At 47.5% G+C, this 12,440-nt stretch overlaps 1 protein-coding gene across 1 annotated transcript in view; it reads right to left on the bottom strand.

The window, feature by feature from the left end:
* LOC145338657 (uncharacterized) overlaps positions 1 to 6,331 on the bottom strand; it is a 42,836-nt gene extending 36,505 nt beyond the window's left edge. Inside the window, exon 1 of the mRNA XM_080183049.1 lies at positions 6,181 to 6,331. Coding sequence (XP_080039175.1) covers positions 6,181 to 6,331 — 151 coding nt within the window. The remainder of the gene's footprint in view (positions 1 to 6,180) is intronic.
* Positions 6,332 to 12,440: the final 6,109 nt, after the last annotated feature.

The following is a 12,440-nucleotide window of genomic DNA, read 5'->3' as shown; positions in this document are numbered from 1 at the left end:
GAAAGTGGAGTCACAGGTGGACAGAGTGGTGAAGAAGGCATTCAACATGCTTGGTTTCATCGGTCAGAACATTGAATACAGGAGTTGGGGACGTCTTGTTGAAGTTGTACAAGACATTGGTAAGGCCACACTTGGAATACTGTGTACAGCTCTGGTCACCCTATTTTAGAAAGGATATTATTAAACTAGAAAGAGTGCAGAAAAGATTTACTAGGATGTTATCGGGGACTTGATGGATTGAGTTATAAGGAGAGGCTGGATAGAGTGGGACTTTTTTCTCTGGAGCGTAGGAGGCTGAGGGGTGACGTTATAGAGATCTATAACATAATAAGGGGCATAGATATAGTAGATAATCAATATCTTTTTGAATGTCTGGAATGAGCTGCCAGAGGTAGTAGTAGAGGCGGGTACAATTTTGTCTTTAAAAAATGTTTAGACAGTCACATGGATAAGATGGCTATAGAGGGATATGGGTCAAACACAGGCAATTGGGACTAACTTAGGGGTTTAAAAAAGGGACAGCATGGACAAGTTGGGCCGAAGGGCCTGTTTCCATGCTGTAAAATTCTATGACTCTACGAGTCTGCACATTCTCCCTGCCGTGTCTGTGTGGGTTTCCTCTGCTGCTCCAGTTTCCTCCCACACTCTAAAGCTGTGCAGGTTTGGCGGATTAGCCGTGCTAAATTGCCCCTTGGTGTGTCAGGGGGTCTAGCTCAGGTAAATGCATGGGGTTATGTGTGGGATTGCAGTCAGTGCAGACTCAATGGGCCAAATGGCCTCCTTCTGGATAGCAATGCCTTGGGGAGTGGCCAGTTAGCAACTGTGTTCTTAGACTTGGATACAAATTCGACCCAGACCCTATCCCAGTAACGCCATGTATTTACCCTTCTGGAGAACATGCCCCTGTCTACATCAACAGGGATAAAGTAGAAAGAATCGAGAACTTCAAGTTTTTAGGTGTCCGGATCATCAACAAACTGTCCTCGTCCCCCCGATGCTGACACTATAGTTAAGAAAGCCCCACCAACACCTCTACTTCCTCAGAAGACTAAGGAAATTTGGCATGTCCGCTACGACTCTCACCAACTTTTACAGATGCCCCATAAAAAGACCATAAGAGATATGAGCAGAATTAGGCCACTCGGCCCGTTGAAGGGCGGAGCAGACTCAATCATGGCTGATTTTTTCTCATCCCCATTCTCCTGCCTTTTCCCCATAACCCCTGATCCCCTTATTAATCAAGAGCCTACCTATCTCTGTCTTAAAGACACTCAATGACCCAACCTCCACAGATGGCCCATAGAAAGCATTCTTTCTGGTTGGATCACAGCTCGGTCTGGGCTCCTGCTCTGCCCAAGACCGCAAGGAACTACAAAAGGGTGGTGAATGTAGCCCCGATCCATCACACAAACCAGCCTCCCATCCATTGACTCCGTCTACACTTCCCGCTGCCTCGGGGAAAAGCAGCCGGCATAATTAAGGACCCCCCCCCCCAACACACCCTGGACATTCTCTCTTCCACCTTCTTCCGTCGGGGAAAAAGATACAAAAGTCTGAGGTCCCGTACCGACCGACTCAAGAACAGCTTCTTCCCTGCTGCTGTCAGACTTTTGAATGGACCTACCTCGCATTAAGCTGATCTTTCTCTGCACCCTCGCTGTGACTGTAACACTACATTCTGCACTCTCTCCTTCTCTATGAAAGGTATGCTTTGCCTTTATAGTGCACAAGAAACAATACTTTTCACTGGAGCGAAAGATCAGGTTAACGCAAGATACGTCCATTCAAAAGGAGGGAGAGAGATAGAGGAGAAAGGGAGGGAGGGCAGTGTAGGGGAGGGGGAGGGCGGTGTAGGGGAGAGGGAGCACAGTGTAGGGGAGGGGGAGGGGGGGAGGTGTTGGAGAGGGGGATGTTGAGGTGAGGCCGGGTCCACTGGGTGTGAATGAATTTTTTCTCTGAGGTGTGAAGTGATACAACACTGCTCTCTGCTGGTGGACAGTCGCTCCTACAGCACAGTCCATGGATCCCCATCCACAGGACCTGCAGCTTGTAGTGGACACAGTAAAAAGTCTGACAACACCAGGTTTTAGTCCAACCTATTTATTTGGGTTCATGTCGCACATGTAGTGGAGCCCATCAACCAGAGGGTAGCATTGTGTGTAATTCATCAAACCCACTCCTGATAGAACAACACGTATTGTAGCAACAGCACAGAGAGAGACACACAGACAGACAGACAGACACACACACACACACACACACACACGCACACACACAGACAGACACACACACAACCAGAGGGTAGCATTGTGTGTAATTCATCAAACCCACCCCTGATAGAACAACACGTATTGTAGCAACAGCACAGAGAGAGACACACAGACAGATAGGCACACACACACACAACCAGAGGGTAGCATTGTGTGTAATTCATGAAACCCACCCCTGATAGAACAGCACGTATTGTAGCAACAGCACAGAGAGAGAGGGACACACAGACAGACAGACACACACACACACACACACAGACACACACACAGACAAAAACATACACAAAGACAAGCCTGCACACACAGACAGATAGACACACACACACAGATATACACATATACACACACAGGTGTGCACACATACAAACAGATACACAAAAGACACACACATATCGATACAAAGATGCAAGACACACACACTGACACTTCGGCAGGTACACAGACAAACACACGGATGCATACACATCTTTTATCGCTGATCAAAGAGACATGCTGAAGCTTCTCATTTTGCAATCATCAGGGCAGCTTGCAGGATAATCCAGCAGATACAGAGAGGCAGGAGAAACAGAGAGAGTGACAGAGAAACAGGGAAAGTGAGAGACAGAAAGAGTTAGGAACAGCTAAGAGAGAGCAGAAATGAGACCGTTAGGTATTTATAATATTCCTTTACGTCCTCTGTATGTAAACAAGCTTTTCACAGTCAGTGAGTTTCTGTGTTTAACACATCCCTTGCCCTTTCCCTCTCTCTGGGTTTAGATTCTGTTGAAGAGTTTCCAGGCTCTCAAACCTGTCCGTCTCTCTTTGTAAATTCACCAACACCCACTGCAGCTCCTCTCTGTCTGATGGTCTTACACTGCCATCCTGTGGCAGCAGCTAATTATTACAGAGAGCCAGTGCTTGTGGTCTGGCTGCTGCCAGAGCCAGTGATTAAACACAGAGGGTTCTCACTGACTTGGCTGAAGTAGTGGGAGCACAGTCCCCTCCAAAGGGGGAACTACCCGTACAAACAACAGCTGCAGTGTGGACAATCCACAATAGGCACTGCAGCAACAACTCACCAAGGTTAGTTGGACAAGACCTTCCAAAACCACCCAAGACTACAAGAATCATCAAGGTTTCCAGCGCAGAAACAGGCCATTCGGCCCAACTTATCCATGCTGCTCTTTGTTTAAACCCCTAAGCTAATCCCAATTGCCCGCATTTGACCCACATCCTTCTATACCCATTTTACCCATGTAACTGTCTAAACCCTTTTTAAAAAGACAAAATTGTACCTGCCTCTACTACTGCCTCTGGCAGCTCATTCCAAACACTCACCCCCATCGTTGTGAAAAAATCGCCCCTCTGGACACTTTTGTATCTCTCCCCTCTCACCTTAAACCTATGTCCTCGAGTTTTAGAGTCCCCTACCTTTGGGAAAAGATATTGACTATCTAGCTGATCTGTACCCCTCATTATTAACAAGCTGCCAGAGATTGTAGTAGAGGCGGGTACAATTTTGTCTTTTAAAAAGCGTTTAGACAGTTACATGGGTAAGATGGGTATCGCGGGACATGGGCCAAATGTGGACAATTGGGACTAGCTTCGGTGTTTTAAAAAAAGGGCAGTGTGAACAAGTTGGACTGAAGGGCCTTTTTTTTACTGTAAACCTCTATGACTTAATGACTCTATGACTCTCTCTGACATAAAAGACAAAGATGGCTAAGGATGTGAATACTGAGAATGTAAATTCAGTGACTGAATTCAACCTTTATGGATTACACAAAGCCCTGAGAGCAAGACAATGGAATGGTGTTCCCTTTTTTTCAACCAGGGACACATCAAAGGAAGAAGAAATACGAACTGAACTGTCATCTCCTGTGGAGATAATATCAGCAGGGATCATATCCTGTTAGTTATGTCCCAGACCTGTTTGTAGGTTCTCTCCTTCCAGGAGTACACAGGACTATCATTCACCTACTCATTTAATTTCTTTTAAGCATTCCAGTTTAATGTGACAACAAGGACAGGAGTCAACTCCTAATTCTGTCAACAATTAACCTTTATTTAACACTTTAGCTTCCAACTCAAACTTAAAACAGTTATACAGTCATAGGGGTTTAACCATGGAAACAGGCCAACTTGTCCATGCCGCCCTTTTTTTTAAACCACTAAGCTAGTCCCAATTGCCTGTGTTTGGCCCATATCCCTCTATACCCATTGTACCCATGGAACTGTCTAAACGCTTTTTAACAGACAAAATTGTACCTGTCTCTACCTCTGGCAACTCATTGGAAACCATGATTGAACAGGGATATCTACTGCTTGCTGAAGTCCAGGTCTCAGGTGTTCAAGTCAGGCGACACTGACCTATACAAGAAAGCCAGATACAATCTAAGGAGATCCATCAAAATATGCCAAAAGACAGTCCCGGACCAAGCTGGAGTCCCAGGCTAGCCACACCGAACCATGAAGGAAATTGTCATTGACTTCAGGAAGCATAAAGAAGAGTATGCCCCTGTCTACATCAATGGGGACGAAGTAGAAAGGATTGAGACATTCAGGTTTTCAGGTGTCCAGATCACAAACGACCTGTTCTGGTCCCCCCATGCTGACACTATAGTTAAGAAAGCCCCGCTAACGCCTCTACTTTCTCAGAAGACTAAGGAAATTTGGCATGTCCGCTACGACTCTCAGCAACCTTTACAGATGCCCCATAGAAAGCATTCTTTCTGGTTGGATCACAGCTTAGTCTGGGCTCCTGCTCTGCCCAAGACCGCAAGAAACTACAAAAGGGTGGTGAATGTTGCTCAATCCATGATGCAAACCAGTCTCCCACCCATTGACTTTGCCTACACTTCCTGCTGCCTCAAAAAGCAGCCAGCATAATTAAGGACCCCCCACGCACCCCGGACATTCTCTCTTCCACCTTCTTTCGTTGGGAAAAAGATACAAAGTTCTGAGGTCACGCACCAGCCCACTCAAACAGTCTCTTCCCTGCTGCCATCAGACTTTTGAATGGACTTACCTCGCATTAAGTTGATCTTTCTCTACACCCTACAACTGTAACACTACATTCTGCACCCTCTCCTCTATGAAAGATATGCTTGTCTATATAGCACGCAAGAAACGATACTTTTCACTGTATGTTAATATATGTGACAATAATAAATCAAATCAAATCTTTTCTGCACTCTTTCCAGTTTAACAATATCCTTTCTATAATAGGGTGACCAGAACTTTACACAGTATTCCAAGTGTGGCCTTACCAATGTCTTGTACAACTTCAACAAGACGTCTCAACTCCTGTATTCAATGTTCTGACCGATGAAACCAAGCATGCTGAACGCCTTCTTGCATAGAACATAGAACATTTCAGCCCTTGATGTTGCGCCGACAACGACCCTGTCCATCTCTTAGCCCACTATCAAGGAGCTATGAACCTGTATTCCGCAATTTCTTTGTTCTGTAACTTTTCCCAACACCCTATCATTAACTAAGCCCTGCCCTTGTTTGATCTACCAAAATGCATCACCTCACATTTATCTAAACTCCATCTGCCATTCATCAGCTCACTGGCCCAAGTGTTCAAGATCCGATTGCAATCCTAGATAACCTCCTTCACTGTCACTATGCCACCAATCTTGGTGTCATCTGCTAACTTATTAGCCATGCCTCCTATATTTTCATCCAAATCATTAATATAAATGACAAATAACAGTGGATCCAGCACCGATCCCTGAGACACATCGCTGGTCACAGGCCTCTACAACCACCCTGTGTATTCTGCCACCAAGCCAATTTTGTATCCATTTGGTTACCTCACTCTGGATCAGGTGAGATTTAATCTGATGAACAACCTGCCATGTGGACTCAATGGTGAATCTGCGAAAGTGACAAATTCCCTCCCAGTGCGAAGCTGGGCACTCACGTGGGGAAGACCACGTGGCCCACTGCCCACGTCGCGCTCTGTTTCCTTCATGGGTTGGGCGTGCCGCTGATGACACGTGAGACCAGCGGGTCGTGCCTGCGTGCTGGCTGCTGGCCACCCTTCGGTCTCCCGCTATACGCATGCGCGGCATCTTCGCCACTTCGCGGAGGCATCTGGGTAAGGAGTCACCAAATCCCCAAAACACCAGAAAAATTGAAATCCCGGCTGGATTATTGTGAGATTTTGGGCAGCAATATCTATATCTGAAATATCCGGCATTTTAATGTGGTGTGGTCGGTAAAGATACCTCTGAAACTAATTGTGAGTCAAAGTACAGCAGTTTATTCAAAAGCTTTTGGGAGATACACCTGGCACCTAACAGCGGTTCCCCAGGCGTCTCCCCGAACACAAGTTAAGAGCGTATATTTATACCCGCCCCCCCCCCCCGCTCTCATTCTCAGCAGGTTCCCAGGCTGTGGGTTGTCCTCCATCATGGGAACATGGCTGACTCGGCATTTCTTCATGGTTATCTCAAGGTCGTGATTGACGTGTGTGATTAGCCCTTAGCTAACATACAGGCCGACAAGACAAGTTAAACTTAACGGGCCGGTATAACTATGCTCACAAGTTGTATAATATGTGTATATGTGTAGTATGTTGGGACATGACACATAAGCAGTATATAACGAATATATATATATGAATATATTTAGGACATGCAAGCTTCACTATGTTAGGCGGAAGTCCACAAAATTAAAGACACAACTTAACTACAAGCTGGGTCAGCTACATTTCTGAGTGGGCTTATCATAAACTTGTGTACAAGAGCAAGAGCAGCTGCACCCTCCCTGTCTGGGTCACCTGAAACTTGTGTACAACAGCAAGGGCAGCTACAGTCTGGGCACACGAAAACAAAGTTACATTTGTCTGAGATATACGAAAACAGGCTGCATATAGACTACTGGATTTTTTTTTCCATTCTCCCAAGTATTACAAAGTTCATTAACTCATTCCCTACTGCATCCCCCCCCGTTGGTCACGGGCCATTCAGACGTGGCCCCAAAACCAATTCAGAACCAATTGTTCCTGGCATAAGGGCCTAACTCCTTTGTCAGGAGGTCCAGTCCCTCAGCTCATACACTTGCACCCGGTGATGAGAATGAAACGACTGGATTGTTATAAAAACCCATCTGATTTGCTAATGTCCTTCAATTCTGATGATCATGTGCCCTCTGAAAAACCACTCAGTTGGGTCAAACCATTCCAGAGAAGTCAAATGAGAATACAGTCCCCAGACAAGCCAATACTGACCGAGGCACTGGACACTGCTGAGGCACAGCCTGCTGTCTAACCAGTAAAGTCTTCCTCACTCACACAAGTTGGGAGAGCGATCCCAAGTTGAATACTACTTGACAGAAGCGGTAGAGTGGCCCAGTGGTCAGCACGGCTGCCTCACAGTGCCAGCGATCCGGGTTTGATTCCTGGCTTGGGTAACTGTGGAGTTTACACGTTCTCCCCCCGTGTCTGCGTGGGTTTTCTCTGGGTGCTCCGGTTTCCTCCCACAGCCCAAAGATGTGTAGGTTAGGTGGATTGGCCATCCTAAATTGCCCCTTAGTGTCCAAAAATGTGCCGGTTAGGTGGATTGGCCAAGCTAATTGCCCCTGAATATCAGAGAGATTAGCAAGGGTAAATGTATGGGGATAGGCCTGGGTGGAATTGTGGTCGATGCAGACTCAGTGAGCCAAATGACCTCCTTCTGCACTGTAGATTTGATGAGAAGTACCGAGAGTTGAAAGGAAACAGAGGGCTGGATTATGCAGGGTGGTGGGGGTGCAGACTGATTCCGACAGGATTGACTTTTACAAACCCTGACTCACAATGACAACACTCTGGGCTGGGCTGAGGGTCAGACTTCAGCCTCTCAGTGGACAGGAAGTCCAATTCTCCAGAGCTACCAATGGGGAACTGCAAGGAGGCACAGAAAGAAGATCAAGGTGACCAGATACAGCTAATTTCCAGGTTTCCAGGGTGGGAATGAACCAAATTGCCCCTTAATATCCAAAGGTGTGCAGATTAGGTGGATTGGCCATGGTAAATTGTCCCTTAGTGTCCAAAGATGTGCAGGTTAGGTTAGGTGTCCCTTAGTATCCAAAGATGTGCAGGTTAGGTGGATCGGCCATGCTAAATTGTCCCTTAATATCCAAAGGTGTGCAGGTTAGGTGGATTGGCCATGGTAAATTGTCCCTTACTATCCAAAGATGTGCAGATCAGGTGGATTGGCCATGGTAAATTGTCCCTTCATGTCCAAAGATGTGTAGGTTAGATGGATTGGCCATGCTAAGTTGTCCCCTGGTGTCCAAAGATGAGCAGGTTAGCCGGATTCACGGGGTAAATATGTGGGATTGCGGGAAAAGAGTCGACAGCTTCAAGTTTTTAGGTGTCCAGATCACCAACAACCTGTCCTGGTCCCCCACATGCCAACACTATAGTTAAGAAAGTCCACCAACGCCTCTACTTTCTCAGAAGACGAAGGAAATTTGACATGTCAGCTGTGACTCTCAACAAGTTTTACAAATACAAGAGAAAACATTCTTTCTGGTTGTATCACAGCTTGGTATGGGCTCCTGCTCTGCCCAAGACCACAAAGAACTACAAAAGGGTCGTGAATGTAGCCCAATCCATCATGCTGAATTGTCCCTTAATATCCAAAGGTGTGCAGGTTAGGTGGATTGGCCATGCTAAATTGTCCCTTAATATCCAAAGATGTGCAGGTTAGGTGGATTGGCCATGGTAAATTGTCCCTTCATGTCCAAAGATGTGTAGGTTAGATGGATTGGCCATGCTAAGTTGTCCCCTGGTGTCCAAAGATGAGCAGGTTAGAGGGATTCACGGGGTAAATATGTGGGATTGCAGGAAAAGGGTCCGGATGAGATAGTGTTCAGTACAGACTCGATGGGCCAAATGGTCTCTTTCTGCACAGTAGGGATTCTGTGATTCTTCCCTGCTGCCGCCTGCTTCTCTCTCCCCTCCCTCCCTATCTTTCCCTGGACAGAGGCAGAAGTTTGTACTCAGAGTTTAGTGCACTGTTTACAAACTGACTGCCTGGCACTGACTGCTCGGAGAGAAGCAATAAACTCAAAACAGGAAGCAGAGGCCCAGTCCGTTATTGGAAGCTGTGGAGTGTGAAAATTATACTGAGGACAGAATGCCTTGGCATTCACTACCTGACAGACAGAGAGAGAGAAAGAGGTGGTCAGTATCGGGAGCTGAGCGAAGTTTCTGCAGGGGAAGCGGAGCCCAGGGACATGGTAAGGGAGTGGTTTATTCCTGTCTCAGACTGGATTTGTGGATGGGTGAATTGTGGGTGAGGAAAGGCAGGGCTTTGGCTGCTAACCTGGGAAACAGTGCAGTAGCTGCCTGTCACACTGAGAGAGATGGAGGCCCTGTGATCGCAAAGGGGAGAAGAGAGAGAGAGAGAGAGGGGGGAGTGTTATAAAGCATGAGAGAGAAATTAGACAGAAGGAGTGTAATGTGGATTGGGAGAGGAAATGAACTGAATAATGATATTATAGAGCGGTAAAGAGAGAGGGAAACTGGAGGTATAAATCCTGTCTCACATTATAATTGATTGGCCAGTTTATTGCATTATAATTTATTCACCAGTATATTGAGTTGTGATTGATCAAGTACTATTCTGTACTGTGATTTATTTATTCACCAGCATTTTGTATTATTTTTCGCCGGGTGCTACGGTTTCCTCCCACAATCCAAAGACTGTGGATTGGCTGCACTAAATTGCCCCTCAGTTTGTCTGGGTGTGAGTGTGAGGGTGGCTGTGCTTGATGTGGTGAGGTGCCCCCCAAACTATAAGCCCCCGGCGACCGACTAACGTCCTGTTCTGGGAATAATTAGCAACAGAATCAGACGGAAGTCTGACCGATGTACTGTCGATTGCAGAAAGGTTGAGAGAGAGAGAGAGATCTTGTATTACGATCCATCCAGGTCTATATTGTATTGAAATTTATCCAGGTAAATTCCATTGCCCTGTGACCCTGGAGGACGGGTTAATCATAGAATCCATAAAATACCTACAGTGCAGATGGAGGCCATTCAGCCCATCTGCACCAACCACAATTCCACCCAGGCCCTATTCCTGTAACCCCACTTATTTACAGTAAGAAGTCTCACAGCACCAGGTTAAAGTCCAACAGGTTTAGTTGGTAGCACGAGCTTTCGAAGCGCTGTTCCTTCTTCAGGTGAGCGACACTCACTCAGTCACTCACTCCTGTTGGACTTTAACCTGGTGCTGTGAGACTTCTTCTTGTGCTCACCCCAGTCCAACGCAGGCATCTCCACATCACTCCTACATATTTACCCTGCCAATCACCCTGACACTAGGGTCAATTTAGCACGGCCAATCAACCTAACCCACACGCGTTTGGACTGTGGGAGGAAACTGGAGCACCGCGAGGAAACACGTGGGGAGAACGTGCAAACTCCACACAGACAGCGACCCGAGGCTGGAATTGAACCCGGGTCCCTGGCACTGTGAGGCAGCAGTGTTAACCACTGTGCCAATGTGTCGCCATTAGATTTTGTTGATTTTTTTGATATAAAAGCAAAACGTTGCAGATGTTGTATATCTGAAATAAAAGCAGAAAGTGCTGGAAAAACCCAGCAGACCATTCCAAAGAAGATCCAGATTGGACTTGGAACACTGGCCAGGATTTTACGGCCTTGTTCATCATGGAAGCGTAAAATCCCGCTCGAGGTCAACGGACCTTTCCATGGTCCACGCCTCACCTGCTCCGATTCCTGTGGCGGGCAGGCCAGTAAAATTCCAGCCATTGGGCAGAGTTTTCCAACAAAAAAGGCTGGAATTTTCCAGCTGTTCAGGTCCCAACCTTTCTGCAAGTGAGGACAGAGAATTTGGCGCTCAGCCAAGACTTCAATCACTGCAGCGGGACTGGAGAACCCTGCCAGCATGAAAGGCTGGAAAATTCCAGCCTTGTCTCATAATGGAGGGAATACCGGAGCAATCCACGTTGGTCTGTCAGGCACGGTCCGGAACGCAATCGTCCCATACTCAGTCAGTTTTTGGGAGAGCAGTGATGTGCTCGCTGTCCTGACGTGGGTGGGGGAGGTCCCTAAACACACTGGGGGGGGGGGGCATAAACACACTGCGGGGGGACCCTAAACACACTGGGGAGACCCTAAACACACTGTGGGGGGGGACCCTAAACACACTGGGGGGGACCCTAAACACACTGGGGGGGACCCTAAACACACTGGGGAGACCCTAAACACACTTGGGGGGGGACCCTAAACACACTGGGGGGGACCCTAAACACACTGGGAGGGACCCTAAACACACTTGGGGGGGGGGACCCTAAACACACTGGGGGGGGACACACTAAACATGCTGAGTCTCCCTAAACACACTGGGGGGGTGACCGTAAACACACTGGGGGGGGCCCTAAACACACTGAGGGGGGCCCTAAACACACTGAGCGGGGGGATCCTAAACACACTGGGGGGGCCCTAAACACACTGGGGGGGGGGGCCCTAAACACACTGGGGGGGACCCTAAACACACTGAGGGGGGACCCTAAACACACTGGGGGGGGACCCTAAACACACTGGGGGGGGCCGTAAACATGGGTATATTAACCCAATAACGACACTCAATCTTTCTCAGTTCCATCCATCACTTCACATCATCATTTATTTCATTTTTTTATTGATTTTGCTTCAAATCGAAACTTTTACATCAGTGCAAACACTTTTTAAAAAGCTGCAGGCAGTAATCTGAACAACATTGGTTTTTACAATATTTTCCCCAAGACACAGAGAACCAGCCCTTCCCTCCTTCCCATACTCACACTCCCTCCTAACTCCCCCTCCCCCACTCCCTCTTCCCCCTCCCCCACTCCCTCTTCCCCCTCCCCCACTCCCTCTTCCCCCTCCCCCACTCCCTCTTCACCCTCCCCCACTCCCTCTTCCCCCTCCCCCACTCCCTCTTCCCCCTCCCCCACTCCCTCTTCCCCTTCCCCCACTCCCTCTTCCCCCTCCCCTTCTCTTCCCAACTCTTTCCCCCTCCCATCCCAATCCCCCTTCCCAATCGTTCCCCAGTCCATTTGAAGTTTTATCTCCCGGAATGAGCTGTGGCAGTGCAGTAGCTGAGTATTTTCCAGTGTACAATGGAAAGTTCCATTCCCAAACATCGCAGGGACATTTCTGAGCAATTCACATCTTCTGTA

Source organism: Carcharhinus amblyrhynchos, unplaced genomic scaffold (assembly GCF_965287045.1).
Source record: "Carcharhinus amblyrhynchos unplaced genomic scaffold, sCarAmb.v2.hapA chromosome_131, whole genome shotgun sequence".
Classification (NCBI taxonomy): Eukaryota; Metazoa; Chordata; class Chondrichthyes; order Carcharhiniformes; family Carcharhinidae; genus Carcharhinus; species Carcharhinus amblyrhynchos.
Note: the sequence above shows the minus strand (reverse complement) of the source record. Positions and strands in the feature narration are given on the sequence as shown.